This window comes from Lissotriton vulgaris, unplaced genomic scaffold, assembly GCF_964263255.1.
Source record: "Lissotriton vulgaris unplaced genomic scaffold, aLisVul1.2 SCAFFOLD_2343, whole genome shotgun sequence".
In the NCBI taxonomy this organism is placed as follows: domain Eukaryota; kingdom Metazoa; phylum Chordata; class Amphibia; order Caudata; family Salamandridae; genus Lissotriton; species Lissotriton vulgaris.
In genome coordinates, this window is record NW_028252330.1 from 214,662 (window position 1) to 235,000 (window position 20,339).

At 48.5% G+C, this 20,339-nt stretch overlaps 1 protein-coding gene across 1 annotated transcript in view; it reads right to left on the reverse strand.

Moving 5' to 3' along the window:
* Positions 1-20,339, reverse strand: part of LOC147662588 (nipped-B-like protein) — a 309,633-nt gene that overhangs the window by 131,279 nt on the left and 158,015 nt on the right. Inside the window, exon 4 of the mRNA XM_086951061.1 lies at positions 6,618-6,766. Within this exon, the coding sequence (XP_086807187.1) occupies positions 6,618-6,766 (149 nt within the window). The remainder of the gene's footprint in view (positions 1-6,617; positions 6,767-20,339) is intronic.

Here is a 20,339-nt window from a genome sequence, read left to right on the forward strand (position 1 = left end):
TCACGACGACGCTGACAATCCACTGAATGGCAACGTGTTAGGAAATCCTCTCAGCCTTTGAGGCCAGACGTGTCCACCAGTATGCAGGAGAGGGTGGCGGCGGTCACATCTGTGGCGCAGGTGACGAGCAATACTGACTTCTCTTGAGATTCTGATGAACGGCATCAGGTGGGCTCTTTTCTCTTCGGCGCCGGAGGCGGAGGCGGGAACCATCCTGTTGAGACTGACACCAACACTCAGCCTTGTATGGTGGACCTGCCCTGTATCAGGCGCATTACGTTACCCAGAATGGTGCCATGTTTCCCCACTCGTTTGAGGTATAAGACAGACTGTTGTTCCTTGACGTGGCGTTTGAGTTACCTTTTTCATTTGGTTTGCTTACATTATGGTTTAGGGTATGAGGTTTGGTTGGGGTTTTGGGGTTGCTTTTGGGGCTCCGCATCAGTTCTCAGGCAGGTATGGTAGCACTATGGTCCGAGCTCACTGCGTGTTCACTCACCTACTACTGTTGCCATTGGGCGGCTAGATAGCTGCTAATTACCTTCTACTACTATGGGTAGAGAGTTGAAGATCGTGAGCCTGAATGTCCGTGGGCTGAATAGTCCGGTCAAGCGCTCGGCCATTCTTTCTCTCTTGCAACACGCTGAGGGGGATATTTGCTTGCTCCAAGAGACCCATTTGCTCTCCAAGGATACTAAACGAATGCAAGATAAATGCGTCCCACTACAACTATGGTCCTCAAGTCCGGCTAAGAAGCATGGGGTGGCAATTCTTTTTAGCATCCGCGCACACTGCAGAGTTATTTCCCATGTAGCTGAAATTAAGGTAGACTCCTGGCTGTCCGGGTTCAATGAGGGGGGACACACAGCTGACAGTAGGGTCGCTATATGCGCAAATGTGCGACAAACCCTTTCTACGTACGGCCCTCTCTGAGGTTCTGGCATCTCCAGAAGCGCTGATCTTGGTGGGTGGAGACCTAAATGTAGTGATGGATCCGGAGCTTGACCGGTCAGAGCAGCGGTCCCATCAGACAGGTGCGCTGTTGCAGGGAGGGAAGCTGTGGTTAAGCGAGGGTGGTTTGCATGATGTGTGGCGCATCCAACACCCTGCTGAGTGCGATTATACCTACTACTCGGCAGCACACAAAACCTATGCGCGCCTCAATCACTTTCTTGCCTCATCCTCTTTTGCCTCCCTTATCTACAGCGAATATTGCCCCCCGCTCTCTGTCGTACCATGCACTCATCTTGGTTCAACTCACCTCCCCCGACACTCGTCTGCCACCCTCCGGCTGGCGCCTCTGCGACGCTCTACTTCACTCAGAAACGGTTGTTGCCCGTATAATTAACTATCTTGCAGATAATGACCAGGAGGGCTCACCCTTAGCCTCAGTGTAGGAAGTCTTGAAATTGGTTGTTCGTTCGTTGTTCATTGCGCTGGCGGCGGCATATGCGCGGCTAAGCAAAGCTAAACGTGCAGAGTTGGAGGAGGAGGTGGGTGCACTGGAGGCCGTGCACAAACGGACAGAGGCTCCAAGGGTCTGGAGGGAACTGGAAACAAAGCGGCGCATGCTATAGCACTTCGATTTGGATAGGGCTGAATATGCCCTCCTGCGCTTGCGTCATAAATATTTCCTTAGCGGGGACAAAGGGGGGAGGATGTTGGCGCATAGGCTAAGAGCGGGGGCGCAGATGTCAGCGATCAGGCCATTAGGGATCCCCAGGTGGTTGAGCATACCACGGATGCTCTTATTGTAGATTCCTTCCCCCAGTTTTATCAGAACCTGTACATTGGAGAGGCGACAAGCTTGAGTGGGATAGCCGAATATCTCTCATCCTGTAATATTACGTCCCTGTTTAAATCATCTGCCGACGCTTTGGATTCCACATTGAGGAGTTCATATCAGCAATTACTCGGCTGAAGGTAGCCAAATCCCCCGGGCAGGATGGCTTCTTCGCCTTGTTTTATTAAACCTTTTGTGTGGAGCTGGCTCCTCTTTTAATGAGACTCTTCAACTCCTTCCTTGAGACAGGGGAGGTAACACCCTGTCTGAGGCTGCGATCACTGTCATCCTTAAACCTGGGAAAGACCCTAAAGAATGTGGTTCGTACCGCCAGATTTCCCTTTTAAACATTGATGCAAATCTCTTCGCGAGCATTCTAGCGGTGCGTCTCAGCCCCCTGATGTACGGTCTCGCTGATACGGATCAATCCGGCTTTATCCCAACGCCGCAAGGGGGGGGGATAACACCAAGCGTATTGTCCACCTGGTAGATCTAGTTCACCAATCCCGGTCCGAGGTCTTTCTTCTCTCTATTGATGTGGAGAAGGCCTTTGACCGGGTGGATTGGGAGTATTTGTTCAGTCTTACGAGCCTTTGGCTTAGGCGATAATTTTGTTAGATGGGTTCAATGTCTTTATGCTGCCCCTAAGGCAGCAGTGAGAGAACGGTTGTAAATCTGCCCTTTTTCCTAAGGGATGAGATAGGTGTGTCCCTTATCCCTGCTGCTCTATGCGCTCTATATGGAGCCCTTTGTCCAGGGCGTACGCTCAAACACAGATATCGCTGGAATCAAATTTGGCTCGGACACTCACAAGCTTAAGATGTATGCCGATGATGTCAACCTCTCGCTTAACCATCCTCGCTCTACCTTGCGGTGCTTGACCATGCACTGTGGGGCTACTTATTGCAGGGCGGTCAATCTAAGTAAAGTACCAATTGGTGGTGAAAACAGTTAGAACGGCAATATCATAAGAGTGGTAGAAAATAGGCACGCATCAGCTCGGGGCATGCAAAAAGTGAAAAGAGGCAGTGATTTCCTTGACGGGATTTAGCACAATACTACTCATGAGAAATTAACGGTGACTAAGTACAGTGGTGATTTGGAACGGACTGAGAAAACTGGTGTTGAGAAGGATAACCAGTGATATATTGGTCGTGGTTTGGAACTAGCGGCGAAAAATGGTGAACGGTTCCGTGACAGTTTGCAGTGCCTAGGTCGGTGAGAAATGGCGCGGGGACAACACGCCAGGTCACATAAGTCCTGATGATGATCCAGTTATTTGTTATGTTTTCATGTAATTGTATACAGGAGTGTATCCCACTGTATATATGATCTTGAAAGATTCCTTTATACCCTACATTGGTTAAATGCCGTGTCCGGCTGGACACCTTTTTTTAAATATAGCACACAGTGTTGACTATATTTCATGAATCTTTCTGTATCAAATATGTTAAGGACCACTGTTGTTTCCTAGGTTGTAAAAGTGTAGGCTCGCTATTTGACCTAGATGGCTTGATCCCTTTTTCCCAACTGCGCAAAGAATATTTTAATTTACCAGAGGCAGATGCTTTTCCCTACTTGCAGCTAGCGCACTGGGTGACCCAGTCTAACAATGTTGCTCTGATGACCCGGCCTTTGACCACTTTCGTGAGAGGGTTAATGTGCAAAAAGGATGACCGTAAGATCATATCGGTGTTGTACGCAATGATTCTCAAGCACCCTAAGAAGCAGCGCACAAAGGCGCAGGTTCGGTGGGAGACAGAACTGGGGCGTCCTCTGATGCCCAAAGAATGGGAACATATCTATTACCAAGCTCACCACACGGCCTCTCATACTGCGGAGGCAGAATCTATCTATGAGGTCGTAGCTTACTGGTACTATACGCCTGCACACATCAAGTCCTGGGATAGAACTAAGTCAGACCTCTGCTGGCGGGGTGTGGCTCTCCTGGCACCCTGGTTCATTGGTTATGGCATTGCCCGAAAACTAGAGCGATATTGGGCTGGGGTTCTTGACCTTGATGAAGCATTCCACATTGCATTGCCCCGGGCTCCTGAACACACACTGTTGGGACTCCCACACCCCAAGTCTTTCCCTTTGCACTCGCTATGGGGCAGACAGATTGCGTTTGCATTGCTAGCGGTGCGCCAGGTTCTACTAGCACAATGGGGCTCCTCAGTTATACCGGATATACGTGATTGGATCCAGAGACTCTAGCATCTTCTCGTAATGGAGCGCCTCTCACTTAGCATGGGTGGGAAGAGAGCAGAATATGCGAAGCTATGGGGTCCATTCCTGCAACTCCTCTCAAAGGAACTGAGGGAGGTGACATGTCTAAAATACCTGCAAATTTTGCAGCTTATCCCTCTGGATCCCGTTGGGTCCACAACTGTAGTCTGAGTTATTCTACCAGGTGTCCGACAGCCAAAGAGTGGTAAGATAGGAATGTAGAGACTAATGGGGAGAGGGTGAGAGGGAGGGCTTTTGGGGGGTGGGGGTTAGTCTGTTTTCATGTTCTTTCCTTTTATAAAAGTGGTTTCTTAGCATCCTTCTGCCATGGCCGCTATGGACTGCAGATTCTTTATACGGGGTCGCTCTCCGGGCTGTACACCTGTACGCTGTGTACTGTCCATGTTGCTGCACTCTGCCGGCCGATGGATGTAGACAGGCGAGCTGTGTACTTTGAAGCTATGCTACATAATAAAAACGATTGATTCTAAAAATGTGGTTACAGCTACAGCAATAAAATACAATGCTACAATATCAAAACATATGTGTACATATTCAAAGTCAATGAGATGGTATATGGTGAAAGAGAATATGTTATAGATAATTACGTATCTCATATGGCTGAGTCAAGATTGATTATAGGAAACTGTGGATAGGAGTTCTGAAAAGGACTTTTGGATTCTGAAGGGTAAGCGAATTTGTGCCTCCCTCTTGTCTATCAAAAAGCATTTAAATCCTAATACTAATAGGGGTAGGGATATGTACGTCTTTTTTAAAAGAAAAGCAAGAAATCTCCAATATTTTCTATTTCGTGGAGATCCCTATGACTTTCAGAGATTTCTATTCATGGAGTCTTAATGAGACTTGCGTACCCAAAGAGTATCTCCTGCACGTAAGTGTATTGCATTATTATAATGAGTTTGCAAAAGGATCGTGAGCGCCTAAGATTGAATGAATGAATGAAGTGGAATGGTAAGTAATTGAGAGAAGGATTATCTATCTGTGATAGTCCGGATTGGGTTACTTTTAACTCTGGGAGTGAATGTTATTTCTTTCTGGATTAATGGAATAAATACGAATAAAAGGTACAGTCTTTTTGGCTGGCGGACTGTTTGACGCTAAGGACTGTTTCCTGTTATGTGTATACTGTATTTGACCCAGAGTACAGATGTGTGATATGCAGCTTTATATTTTTAGAGATCGAAACATTGTTTTAAAAAATAGCTTGTCCTAAAGAAGGTGGTCAAATAGAGTCAAATACACCGAAACGCTGCGGCGACAACCTGCTTTTTTATGATTCATGTGTTCAATTTTTCAATTTTATATATTTTACAATGTCGAGTAGATCGTGATGTGATATATGTACTAAGTGCACATGGTGTAATGAGATCAACCACGTAATTTGCAAACAATGATAAATAGCGGACTATGAAATAATATTCTTAATCTGTCAACGGTCTTAAAATAAAAATAAGGCGAGACTTTCTACAGAAGCAATTAGCAGGATTTGAATGGGTAATTATAAGTAGAAAGAAAAGATCTTTGACACAAATACGAATCAACACAGAGGGAAAAAGTGTTTAGCGAAATTTGGACCTTAGCCCTTTCAATGCTCTTATGACAAATAAACGCAGGATATAATGCACTGAAATTCATAGAAACCTCGGAAGTGAGTGTGTTAAATGGTAAGCTATGGCATCCCATTGTTTCTTTAATACAAGCAAAAACACACCAAGTACATTTAAATAAACATTTCAGACACAGGCATCCTCTAATCGAGAGGTTGTCTCCAAGACATACCTAAAAAGAGGGTTAGAAAATTTAGCTTTAGAAATCAACATTTGAATCTACTTTAGATGGGTTGCAATAGGCAGTTTCAAAATTCAGATGTATGACAGAATTAGAGACTCTGAGAACTGCACTGCCTTCCTACTACCTTGCTACTTGCATAATATAGTTCTCTACCCTTATGACCAAGATCTTTAGCGGAATACAAAAGATATTTAACAGCAGTCAGTAGTACAGCATACACAGGAAGGAGAAAATGGGATACAAATCTTTTCCCTACTACTTTATTAGGAATTGTATCCCAGTACAATTCCCTTCTGCACTACCAGGAACACAGAAGACTAGTCTCTTTGAACAACACCTCAGCGAAGTAAACCTCTTACTGCTTAACATGCAAGGGACATCTCTTTCCCAATCTGTCCGGTGGTCATGTAATCTTGCCTCTTTTCCACAATCCCTCCTCTATCTTCTTCCTCACAACCTATTACTTTTTCACTTTCTTACTATGCTGTGACTGCAACTCATGATGTCATCATCATCTTCTCATCAGCTTTAACAGGATTACCAGTCCCATCCTATTGCTACCAACCTACGTATACCTTCCTTTGCCACTCCTAAAACACATTACCTCCACTGCCCAGAGTGGCTCCAGCACCCATGCTTGCCAACTTATTACAGCATTCCTTTGATTTGTATCTATGTTTGCACTGCATAACACGTACGTATATATATATATATAATAGAATGGACTAATCTTACTGGACAAAACATGGACATCCTATTTTATATAAGACATTGTTTTATATGTAATAATTACCTTGTGGCAGCTGTGGATGTGTGTAGCTTTGCGGATGTGAATATGGCATGTAACCGGCAGGGCTTTGAGGAGCATATGGACTAGGCACAGGGCTGTTCTGTTGCGTCATGAAGCGGTTACCAGAGTTTGTCTGAGGTGGTGCAAATCGACTAGAAATTTGAAAAAGAAAATTTTTAAAAATGTTATCTGCAAAACAACTATATTCCTGAAGCAGCAAATGACAGACTGGACTTTTTAGTAATGCAACAAAAAAAAAAACCAAGAAAGAAAATGCGCTTATCTGTAAACTTGATTCTGTCAAGTGCATTCTCTGAAACTACATACAGATTACCTCCACACACAGGGGATCCCTGGCACACTTTAAAATATATTTTTCAAAAGAAGAAATACGCAAATAGGAAAAATTATTTACTGAACTATTTTTATAACTAGTAAGTAAACCGATTCAGACAGCATATTGTTAAAAGACAATTTGCAAGAAAGGAAAATGCTACTTACCAGTATGTATCTGTTCTTGGCATGTAGAGCTGCAGAGTTGTACACTGTGCATTAGATCGCCACCTGGTGTTGGGCTCGGATGATTGCAGTTTGTGGTCTTCTTGGAAGAAGTCTTTGTAGTCACGAGATAGGCGACTCCTCCCTTGGACAATACTGCGCATGGGCATCGGCTACATCCTTAGATTGTTTTTCGCCATGATGGGAAATGATGGAGTTAGTAGAAGTAAAGAAAAAAAGGAGGTTCATGCGTGTGCATCTAAGTAAGATGAAAAACTGGAACAGATACAAGTCCCGGGGAGGGGGTGTACCACTCTGCAGCTTTACATGCCAAGAACAGATGCATACTGGTAAGTAGCATTTTCCGTTCGAGGCTTATGAGCTGCACATTGTACACTATGTATCGATTGTGCAGCAGTGTCTCCCTTAGCGTTGGTCACCTGTATCTGTGGCAGTAGTTTGAAAGAGAGTTTCAAGGACAGCCTGGTCTACTGCAGCTTGCTGCTTGGCTTGCACGTCAACACAATAGTGTTTCGTGAAGGTGTGTGGTGTAGACCAAGTTGCTGCCTTGCATATATCCTCTAGGGGTAAGTTTCCTAAGAAAGCAATAGAGGCTCCTAGTTTGCGAGTGGAGTGCACTCTAGGAGGAACTGTTAATGTACGTTTAGCTTTAAAATAGCATATTTGTATACACTTTACAATCCACCTTGCAGTCCCACCTTTCGAGATGGGGTTGCCTTTGTGTGGAGGAGAGAAAGATACAAACAGTTGTTTAGTCTTTCGAAAGGATTTAGTTCTATCTATATAGTATAAAAGCGCCCTTATAACATCGAATGTGTGTAAAGCCCTTTCCGCTACAAAGTCTGGGTTTTGGGAAAAAACAGGTAACTACGGATTTATTTAGGTGAAAAGGAGTGATGATCTTTGGAAGACATTTTGGATTAGATCTAAGAACCACTTTGTTAGGATGTATCTAAAAAAATGGTTCTTGTATAGTGAAAGCTTGTATCTCACTTACTCTTCTGAGAGAGGTAATGGCAACAAGGAAAGCTGTTTTCCATGTTAGGAATTGCAGTTCACATTTATGTAGAGGCTCGAAAGGGGGCCCCATGAGTCTTGTAAGGACAAGATTCGGGTTCCACACAGGAGAAGGTGGCAATCTGGGTGGGATTATTCCTTTTAATCCTTCCATAAATGCTTTGAATGCAGTCACTCTGAAGAGAGACAGATGTTGCCTGTTTTGTAAATAGGCTGCAATTGCTGCAAGGTGCAGGCGTATGGAAGAATATGCCAAATTAGACCTTTGTAAATGTAAAAGGTAGCAAATGATATTCTGAATGGAAGCATCCAGGGGATCAATTTGGTTATTGTTGCAATAGATGGCAAATCTTTTCCATTTAGCGGCTTAACACGCTCTGGTAGTAGGTCTCCTAGCCTCTTTAATTATGTTCATACAGTCTGGTGGTAGGTTTAGATAACCAAATTCTAAGACTTAAGGAGCCAGATCGCCAAATTCAGTTGGTTTGGGTCTGGGTGTCTGATTTCTCCAATACTGAAAGGGATGACCATGCCCGAAAATGATTCTGAGTGCTACAGCTGCGACAGGCACCGGGGAGGAGGGCGGGCGATATGAATGTCAGCCGCCCAACATGCCAAGAACAGATGCATACTGGTAAGTAGCATATTCCGTTCGAGGCATGTGGGCTGCTGAATTCACATCTGTGCATAGAATAAATAGCAGTTACCTCCTTAGCGGCGGTTGCCTGTGCCAGCTGCAGCAGTCTGAAAGAGAGTTCTGAGAACAGCCTGTCCTACAGCAGCTTGCTGTTTGGAGTGTACATCTACGCAGTAAATGTATGTATGGTGGTCATGTGGCTGCTCTACATATATCCTCTAGAGGAATGTTACCTAGGAAAGCCATGGATGCCCCTAGCTTGCGTGTGGAATGCGCTCTTGGGGGAACTGTTAGTGCGTTTAGCCTTTTGATAACAGATTTGTATGCATTTAACAATCCATCTGGCTATACCTGATTTGGAAATAGGGTTGGCTTTGTGTTGTGGAGAGAAGGCAACAAACAGTTGTTTAGTCTTTCTAAAGTCTTTTGTCCTGTCGATGTAATACAGGAGAGCTCTTTTGACATCTAAGGTGTGCAGTGCCCGGTCTGCCACTGAATCTGGGTTTGGAAAGAAAACTGGCAGTTCTATGGTTTGATTAATATGGAACTGCGAGATTACCTTAGGCATGAACTTGGGGTTGGTGCGCAGCACTACCCTATTAGCATGAATTTGTAGGAAGGGCTCTTGGATTGTCAGGGCTTGAAGCTCACTGACTCTTCGTAGCGATGTGATGGCTATCAGAAAAGCCACTTTCCATGTAAGAAACTGTATATCACAAGAATGAAGAGGCTCAAAGGGTGGCCCCATGAGCCTGGTGAGAACGATGTTTAGATTCCAGACAGGCGAAGGAGGGTGTCTGCGAGGGATCACTCTTTTAAGGCCTTCCAAGAAGGCTTTAATGGCAGCCACTTTGAAGAGGGAAAGATGCTGTCTGTATTGAAGATAAGCGGCCATGGCGGCCAAATGTATCCTAATGGAACTATACGCTAGATTGCATCGATATAGATGCAGCAAGTAACATATGATGTTTTGCGTGCACGCATCTAGCGGATTAATGTCATTGTTGGAACAGTAGATAACAAAACGTTTCCATTTGGCTGCATAGCATGCCCTAGTTGTAGGTCGCCTTGCCTCCTTGATGATGTTCATACAGTCAGGGGGCAAGTTGAGGTAGCCAAACTCTATGACATCAGGAGCCAAATCGCTAGGCTCAACTGTTGCGGATCTGGGTGCTGAATGTCTCCATGGCTCTGAGTGAGGAGACTGGGCGTGAGGCGCAGCCGTTAGTGAGGCACCACTGAAAGTTCCAGGAACGTGGTGTACCAAGCCTGCCGTGCCCACTTTGGAGCAACCAGGATGAGCGTCATGGAGAGCTGCGGCAGTTTGCTCCCCACCAGCGGTATGAGTGGGGCTGGGGGAAAAGCGTACGCTAATCTGCCTGACCAGTTCATCCATATCGCATTGCCCTGAGACTGCTTGAGTTGGAACCTGGTGGCGAAGTTTTGGCATTTTGCGTTCTCTCTTGTGGCGAAGAGGTCGATCTCTGGATGACCCCACTGCTGGAAATACGGTTGGAGCACTGAGGGATGAATCTCCCACTCGTGCATCTGATGACTGTGCCTGCTGAGCAGGTCCGCCATCTGGTTGTCTTTGCCCGGGAGATGTTCCGCCATGAGGAAGATGTTCCTCTGGATGGCCCACTTCCACATGCTCTGGGCTAGGTGAGATAGTTGCGGGGAGTGTGTGCCTCCCTGTTTCTGGATGTAATACATGACAGTCATGTTGTCAGTCCGGATCAACACAGCCCTGTTGCCCAGGTGCAACTTGGACGCTTTCAGTGCCATGAAGATTGCCATCAGCTCCAAAAGATTGATATGCATCTTTTGCTGCTGCGCCGTCCATAGTCCTTGCACAGTGTAAGGGAGGACATGCGCTCCCCAGCCCTAGAGAGATGCGTCCGTCGTCAGCACTATCTGTGGGACAGGCTCTTGGAACGGTCGTCCCCTGCAAAGGTTTTGTGGATTCCACCAATGCAGAGAGTTGTATGCACGACTGGTCACCAACACTAGGTCTTTTAGATGCCCATGAGCCTGGTGCCACTGTCGTGCTAAGCATTCTTGAAGGGGACACATGTGCAGCCTCGCTTGCAGGACTATGAATATGCAGGAGGCCATCATACCGATCAGCTGCATGAATACCTGCGCTGGGAGCGATTGTTGAGGCCTGAACTTCTGAATGAGCAGCTGCATGCTGTTGACTGGCAGAATTTGGCTGCGCTGTTGCCGTCAGAGTGTTTAATGTTGCCCCTAGGTACTGTTGCACATGGGCGGGCTGAAGGTGTGACTTTGTGTAGTTTAGTGATAATCCTAGACTGTGAAGGAGGTGAATTGTGTGTGACATGTGGCTGGCACACTGCTGGGCTGACTTTGCTTGAACAAGCCAGTCGTCCAGGTAGGGATAGACATGGATATGTTGTCTCCGAAGGTGCGCAGCCACAGTTGCTAAGCACTTGGTGAACACTCTGGGGTCAGTGGTGACCCCGAAAGGCAGGACCTTGAATTGGTAATGCTGATTGTTGATGGTGAATCTGAGATATTTCCTGTGACTTGGGTGAATGGGAATGTGGAAATATGCATCCTTGAGGTCCAGGGTTGCTAGGAAGTCGCCCTGACCGAGCAATGGTAGGACCTGCTGTAAGGTTAACATATGAAAGTGTTCTGACAGTATGTATTGGTTGAGGGGGTCTGAGGTCTAGAATGGGCCGCAGGGAACCGTCCTTTTTTGGGATTAAGAAGTACAGAGAGTACACTCCTGTACCTTGCTCTTTTGCAGGCACGAGCTCTATTGCCCCTTTTTGCAGCATGGAGAGTACTTCTTGCTGCAATAAGTGCAAGTGCTCTGCGGACATAGGACGGTTCCTTGGGGGTAGGTTGGGGGGAGTGGAGGTTAGTTCTAGACAATAGCCGTATTGGATAAGTTGTCTCACCCACCTGTCTGTGGTAATGCCTTCCCAGACTGGCAGGAACTGCTGGAGTCTTCCCCCGACAGGTGTTAAATGGTCCTGGGGCAGTGACAAGGCGTCACTGTTTGTTGGGAGTGGGGGATCTGGCATTGTTATTTCAACGTCCTCTGCCCTTGGCGCTGTTCCCACGATATCCACCCCTGTTATTCTTTGTATAGGTGGTTTGCGTGCTCCCTTTGCTGTACTGGGCTTGCTGTAAAGCTTGTCCTCCAGAAGCTCCCCTAATACCGGAGCGACGAAAGGAACTGCCCCGAAACTGCTGTGACTGCAGAGCCCCCATGGATTTTGCTGTGTCAGTGTCCTTAATTTTTTCGAGGGTTGTGTCTACCTCGGGACCAAAAAGGAAGTCTGGGTTAACTGGCTGGTTGAGCAAAGTTGTTTGAATCTCTGGTTTAAACCCAGAGATGCGGAGCCATGCGTGACGTCTCAACATTACACTAGTGTTAATGGCCCTAGCTGCCGTGTCTGCCGCATCCAGTGCACATTTGATGGATGCATTAGAAATTAACTTCCCCTCCTGTATAATCATTTCTGCTCCCTCTTTGTAAACATCAGGCAGGTGTTGCAACAGCTGTTCTAATGTGTCGTAGTGAGCCCTATGGTATCTAGCCAATAGGGTCTGTGTATTTGAAATCCTCTGCCACCCGCTTTCCCGACGCCTCAAAGATCTTTGATTCTTTGTCTGGAGGAGGAGCATCACCACTAGTTTGCGAGTTTGCCTCTCTTGCGAGCATTGGCTACTACGAGGGAGTCCAATGGGAGCTGGCCTTTGATGTAGGTGGGGTCCACTGGAGAAGGCCTATACTTTTTTTCAATCCTAGGGTTGATAACCCTTGCCTTTGTGGGCTCTTTGAAAATGTCCGCAGCATGTTTGAGGACTCCTTTTAGCATAGGCAATGTATTTGTCGATCTTCCAGAGGTGGAGAAAGTATCAAATAAGAAATCTTCTTCCACAGGTTCTGCGTGCATTTCCACGTCATGGTTGAGGGCTGCCCTTTCTATCAAAGCGTTAAACGCCGCCGTGTCTTCAGTAGGCGAGGTTTTGACATTGTAAGACTGAGTGTCCGGTGCAGCTTGTAGATCATCAGGGTCTACAGTATCAGTCCATTGCTGAGGTTCTTCCTGATCAGTGGTATCTACAAAACCTTTGGTTTGTATTCGAAAACCCTCATAGACATCCTGGCTTTATCGTTGCGGTTTATCTTTTATCCGCCCCCTCAGGAGTCATGGCGTATTCATAGGGTAGTCTAATAACGTGCTGGATGCCTGCCTCACCCGAGGCTACCTCCGGTATAGGTAGAAGTGTCCAGAGATACTGGAAAAGGATAAAAGTGGGATAAAAATAGTGTCTCACCTAAGAATTTATTTATTAGAAAAAAAGAGGGGTAGGCACTACTGCTAAAAGAAAGTGCGATATGATGGTAATGGTGTTACTGGATTACTTCATGTCTTGAAAAATGTGTCAACATGTTTCAGCTCTCTTGGCCCAGCCGAGTCTACAGAGCTTTCGTCAGGACAAAACACAAACGTAAAGAGGATAGAAAGTTATTAACTCACACCACTTGTGTAGTTTTGATGATAAGTATAGACAACTTATACTTAGATTCCCTGTGCTGTGGAAACAAAAGCCAACAATATCCATTATATATGTGGCTCCAGACGTGAGGTGAGCATATATATACACATATACATACATATATATACATATATATATACATACATATACACATACATATATACATTACCTACTGGCGGTAGTCAGTAGGTATATATAGTTAGGACCTGTTTCCATAGGAAATCCCAAACATTCTATTGGGAATAACTTTGGCCCTGGTTGATGAATCTTCGCAAATTTCTCAAAGAAGATGGCTCGCTCCGCTCCGCTCCTTCCCTGAAAATTTGGGGGGGATTCGTCAAGTGGGGGCTGAGAAAAAAGGGGGGTCCCAAAACGTGTTTTCCCCATGTTAATTTCCATAGGACCTTTAGACTCCGCTACAGCTTGAACCGCTGAAGGGAATTACACCAAACTTGTCAAAATGGTAGTGTCTGGTATGCAGATCACGCTTTTGGCGATTTTTCGTGATTTTTTTTTGAGGGGGGCTTGGGTGGGAGGGTTGGGGGGCTTCTCTCTTTCATTTTTATGTTTTTAATTTAATTTCGAGGGTGCCCACCCCTCGTTTTGCACCCCGAGATCACCGCCACCGCCCAAGCTGCCTTAAGATGGCCGCTGCCTGGTTGTGGGCGGGGCCGGGAGGACGATTTTGAAGTCCCCTGGCAGGTGCCCACCCTGCCAGGGACATTGCCGCCCTAAGATCGAGTGCCCACCTCGATTTATTGTCTTTTTAAAAGAGCCGGTGCCCACCCGGCATTTGCTGCTTATCCCCCGCCTACGAGTGCCTGGAACGGGCCGCCGCGCTGCCCGCAACGACCCGGAAATGTTCAGGCCCGCCGGCCAATCATAGCGCGGCCCTAGGAGAGGTGGCCAGAAGTCCCGCCCCAGAAGCTTTCTCTGGTTAAACGTCTGAAATGCGGCATTTGTTTACCTTGCCGAATGAAGAGAGGGGAGTGAGCAGCCGTGTGTTTAAATTATCTTCCTGCACTCATGTGCGAGACACCGCGCTGCCTAAACACTAACTTCCTATTGTGCATTTCTCCACGAGGAAGTGACATTTATCTTCCTACCTCATCGAGTATGCAAAGGGGAGCGAGCAGCCGTGGTTTCGAATTACTGTCCTGCACGTATGTGCGAGGCACCGCGCTGCTTAAACGCTTAGCTCTAATTATGTATTTTTTCCGATAGACTTAGACGGCACCGCCTGGTGAAACCGCCGCCTTGGCTGTCCTTCTATGAGAATGCGGATGCGGAATATGATCCATCTAGTGCCCGAACACCCTACCTTATAGAGGATTACAAGCTATGGTATCATCCAAACCATAAAACGTTATCTAGAAGGTAACCCACGATTGCTAGACACCTCTGTGCTTCCTATACTTGTGAGTGAAAGGAGAGACTTCTAATTGATCTTTTTGTTTTCATCCAGAACGCGACTTTTGATCTTACGTATCTCAATACCCGGCATATCCCGCCCACCTTAAATATTTATTGAGGTAAGAAGGCAGTTGTGTAAATTTAAGAAAAGAGCAGTCAAATATGCGGCAAATGTGACACAGGGTTATGACGTTAATTGAAGTAGATTGGCCATCATTTCTCCACAGCAGACTATACGCTGAGGTGTTTCTGAACCCAAGGTAACGGCACAACGGTATATTAATAAATGGTACATGCTATGGAGTTTAGAAATACGCTTCCACAGCTCGCTACCCGTAGATGTATTCTTGAATGCCAGGCTATGCCTACTATGTATAAATAAAAGATTTGCTATGGGGCCCAGAGATACACTAAAAGAATCAGTGTCTGAAAAAACAGGTTTTCTGTGATGGATTATGTAAGGGTGTATATTCATACACACAAAAGTTGATGAATGAATGTGTATATGAGCTAAGTTCATTGCATAAGAAGTTATGCACCAGATGAAGTGGCGTGTGTGTGAGGGTCCACTGCATGGATTTGGAATATTCCCTGAATGTTTACTATTTAGTGTTTATTTTTTAGCTTTATCCTGTATGTCACCCATTTTCCTAGCTCACCAATGCCCCCTATGTATGAATTAAAGCATTACAGAACTATTTCTCCTATGTATTTTGAAAACTGTGTTAAAAGGAAAAAGATGAAGATAACCAATAAGTGTATCTCATACTTGTGAATCCTTACTGCGATTAGCTATTATGCAACCAGCACTGAATATATTAATATAAAATGTTGTATGAAACGGGGGTCAAACACTATACTAAAAGATGTGCTTTTTCTACAGAGCGCTTGGATATCAGACCTATTTTACTACTGAATACAACCCCTCCTTCCCTTTTCTTGCCCTGACGAAGGTGCGGCCTATCTTGGGAGCCTGGCACCGAAACGCGCGTCGGCGTTGAAACCATCTCCCCTGAACATTGTACGATCTATCCCCGGCCTATGGCTGAGAGGAATATTCAGGATGTTCTCAGAGCAATTTACCTCAAAGTCCATCTGAGCAGAATGTTTGAATGAGCCTTGTATGAGTATGATTGGTTGCGATGTATGAATTTGTTGAAGTTTGAATGTTGGAAGGATGATGGGTTGTGTATATACATAGATGTTTTTCCTTATAATTATGAAATTTTTCAAAAAAATGAGTTTGTATAACTATGTTATGTATAAAAATATATGAATCAATCAAGAATAAAAATGATATATTTTCTATAAAAGTACTTCTGCTTAAATTGTATACGGTCTTGAGTAATTGGTGAGCGCTAAAATGGGTGACTTTTGAAGATTCTGGACTCTAACTGAGCCTATACTTGATCAAATACGGGGCAGATCTACCTTCTCCTTTATGTAATTTACAGAAGTCCCGCCCCGCAGTCTGAGGAGAGACGAGGGGCCCGGCGCCTGAAGGTGCAGGCGGGGCTCCGTTGTCAATCAATCAATCAATCAATGACATTTATAGAGCGCGCTACATACCCGTAGGGTCTCAAGGCGCTGGGAGTGGGGGGGGGGGGGGTGCCGCTACTGCTCGAACAGCCAGGTCTTCAGCTTCTTCCTGAAGGAGAGGTGGTCTTGGGTCAGGCGCAGGTCGTTCGGGAGGGAGTTCCAGGTCTTGGCGGCAAGGTAGGAGAAGGACCTTCCTCCTGTAGTCGCTCTTCGGATGCGGGGGACGGCGGCGAGGGCGTGGTTGGCTGATCGGAGGTGGCGTTTGGGAGCGTAGAAGTTGACTCGGCTGTTGAGGTAGTTCGGGCCTTGGTCGTGTAGGGCTTTGTGTGCGTGGGTGAGGAGGCGGAAGGTGATTCTTTTGTTGACGGGGAGCCAGTGAAGGTCTCTCAGATGTCCGGAGATGTGGCTGGTTCGTGGGATGTCGAGGATGAGTCTGGCTGAGGCGTTCTGGATCCGCTGGAGTCTCTTCTGGAGCTTGGCGGTGGTACCGGCGTAGAGGGCGTTGCCGTAGTCCAGTCGGCTGGTGACGAGGGCCTGGGTGACGGTCTTCCTGGTCTCGGTGGGGATCCACCAGAAGATCTTCCGTAGCATGTGCAGGATGTTGAAGCACGCCGAGGAGACGTTGTTGACTTGCCTGGTCATGGAGAGGGAGGAGTCCAGGATGAAGCCCAGGTTGCGTGCATGGTCTGTCGGTTTGGGTGCGGTGCCCAGGGCGGGAGGCCACCAGGAGTCGTCCCAGGCGGAGGGTGAGGAGCCCAGGATGAGGACCTCCGTCTTGTCCGAGTTCAGTTTCAGGCGGCTGGTCGTCATCCACTCGGCTACCTCTTTCATCCCTTCGTGCAGGTTGGCTCTGGCGGCGGCGGGGTCGTTGGTCAGGGAGAGGATCAGCTGGGTGTCGTCGGCGTAGGAGATTATGTTGAGGTTGTGCTGGCGTGCGATGGCCGCGAGGGGGCTCATGTAGACGTTGAAGAGGGTGGGGCTCAGAGAGGATCCTTGAGGGACGCCGCAGATGACTTCGGTGGCCTCTGACTTGTACGGTGGTAGGCGGACTCTCTGTGTTCTTCCGTCGAGGAAGGAGATGATCCATTCCAGCGCCTTGTCCTGGATTCCGGCGTTGCTGAGGCGCTGTACTAGGGTGCGGTGGCAGACAGTGTCGAAAGCCGCGGAGAGGTCTAGGAGGATGAGGGCCGCTGTTTCTCCGTTGTCCATCAGGGCTCGGATGTCATCGGTGGCGGCGATGAGGGCGGTCTGCTTGTTGACGGTCTTCTCGATGACTTTGGCTGGAAACGGGAGGAGCGAGATGGGGCGGTAATTATTGAGTTTGGTGGGGTCCGCTGTGGGTTTCTTGAGAAGAGCGCTGAGTTCGGCGTGCTTCCAGCTCTCAGGGAAGGTGGCGGTGTCGAAGGATGTGTTGATGATGTCTCGCAGGTGGGGTGCGATGACAGCGTCCGCCTTGTTGAAGACGTGGTGAGGGCAGGGGTCAGTCGGTGATCCGGAGTGGATGGAGTTCATCGTGCGGATGGTGTCTTCGGTGCTGATCGGGGTCCAGGCGTGGAGGGTGGTGGTGGGGGGTGGTTGTTCGGTCTTGGTGTGCGTTGGTTGGTTGTTGAAGCTGTTGTGTATGTCCGCGATCTTGTTGTGGAAGTATGAAGCGAGGGAGTTGCAGAGGTCTTGCGATGGGGTGATGTTGTTGTTTCCTGCGTTGGGGTTGGATAGCTCTTTCACGATGTTGAAGAGTTCCTTGCAGTTGTGTGCGTTGTTGTCCAGCCGGTCCTTGAAAGCAGTTTTCTTGGCGGCGCGGATCAGCTGGTGGTGCTTCTGGGTGGCCAGCTTGAAGGTGGTCCTGTTGTCCGGTGTAGGTTCCCTTCTCCAGACTTTCTCGAGGGCTCGGCAGTTCTTCTTGGAGCTCTTGAGTTCGTCGGTGAACCACGGGGCTTTCTTGCTGCCGGATCTGCTGGGCGGGGTCCTCAGCGGGGCGAGTTTGTCCGCGCAGTTGCTGATCCACTTCGTGAGGTTGTCGGCGGCCTGGCTGGGGTTCGCTGAGCTGGCGGGAGGGTGCTGGCTCAGGGAAGCGGCGAGCTGGTCTGCTGTGATCTTGTTCCAGCTTCTGCGGGCGGCCTGATGCTGGTGGTGGTGGGTCGTCGATCTCTTGAAGGTGAAGTGGACGCAGCTGTGGTCCGTCCATTGAAGCTCTGTAGCGTGGCTGAAGTCGATGTCTGTGCTGGAGGAGAAGACTGCGTCGAGTGTGTGTCCGGCGAGGTGGGTGGGGGTGGACACCAGCTGCTTGAGTCCAAGATTGGCGAGGTTGTCGAGCAGGGTGCTGGTGTTGCGGTCGTTGTTGTTCTCCAGGTGGAAGTGGAGGTCCCCCAGGAGGATGTAGTCAGCGGAGGGGAGGGCATGCGGGCTGACTAAGTCGGCGATGTCCTCGCTGAATTGGGTGCGTGGTCCCGGAGGTCGGTAGATCAGGGTGCCTCTGAGGGTGGTGTTCGGGTCGGTGTGAATCTGGAAATGCAGGTGTTCGGCGGTGGTCAGGGTGTTGTCGGTGCTGGTCGTGAGACGGATGGTGTTCCTGTGGATGATGGCGATGCCTCCTCCCATCTGGTTGGCGTTGCGGTCCCTCCGGACGATCTTGTAGCCCTCTGGGATAGCGATGGCGATGTCGGGAGCTGAAGAGGCGTTCATCCAGGTCTCTGTGAGGAAGGCAACGTCAGGGGCAGTGGTGTCTAGGAGGTTTCAGAGTTCGATGGCGTGTCTGTGGACGGAGCGGGTGTTGAGTAGGATGCACTTGAGGTGGGTGCTGCTGGTGTTCGACTTGGCGGGTGTTGGTGCGAGGCAGGTCCGGATGCAGGAGAACTTGCAGGCGTGGCAGCTGAAGGGTCCGTGGGTGCGTCGTGGTGTGGCTTGGTGCACTCTGGGCGTCGGCCGGTGTTGAGTGCGCTGAGGGTGGCGGCTGAGTACGTCAGTCGGGTCGGTCGGGGTCCTCGAGGTCCAGGGGTCCTGGCACTGGGCGCGGTCCAGGCGCGGACGGGCGTAGACGGGTTACCTTTGGCGCGCCTTCGGCGCACAAACGGCGCGCCCGCTGCGCGTGACCGCTGCGCGTTCGCGCGGTCGCCATATAAGGCGAAGTGCGCGGGTGGGCGGGGCAGCTGGGAGGCGGGAGCGGGGAGGGAACAGAATGGGAAAAGGGGCGTGGTCAGCGGTGGTGGCGGGAAGCGGGGAGGGAAGGCGGAGGGCAGCGAGGTAGGCGGGCACACAGGAAGGAGAACTGAGAAAAAACAACAGGCACAAATGTCAAACAAACGCTAACACGGGACAAAATAACTGGTAAAACAAGCACAAATGTTTAGCAAAACAAAAACAAAACAGAAGACAGCGGCGTCAGCCGGCAGCGAGGCAGGCAGCGAGGCAGAGGGCAAGGCGATGGGGCACACGCAGCAGCTGGTGGCCGTGCGGCGCGGGGGTGTCCCACAAGTGGGTTGTGGAAGAGGAGCCCGCGCCGCCAACCGGAGAAGCCTTACAGAGTTGCCTGGTTCCCCCGCGAGGCTCTCCCGAGTGAGAGCCCCGCCCGCCGCCGGAGAAGGACACCCAGTCCGCAGGGGAGTCCCCGCCACAGGTCCAGGTGAGTGGGGGCCCGGGGTGTTGATCCACAAGGGAGGGAGGGCGTCGGGACAAGTTCATCATTATGGATGTTAATACTAACATACATAAAACATGTATTTATTCATAATATTTTATAGAGTAGTCTGACGGAGTCAGGGATGGAGTACCATAGTTTTGGAGCTGGGCGGAAGAAGGTCTGTGTTAATGTTTTTAATTTTTGGGATTTCGGAATTTTGAGGATTAGCATCTTGCATTCGTTGCACATCTGTGAGTTGTAGCTCTGAAGTGATTTTCTGAAGGGGAGCGGTGTGGCGCCCTGGCCGAAGCTGCTGACTCTGATGGCGGGGCTCACAGTTCGATCCTCAGTGCCGACGGAAGCTCAGCTCTGCATCATGTGACTCTTGACAAAAGCTCACTTAATCTCCCCAACGGCCCCCAGTGCCCTGAAACCTTAAGGGGTG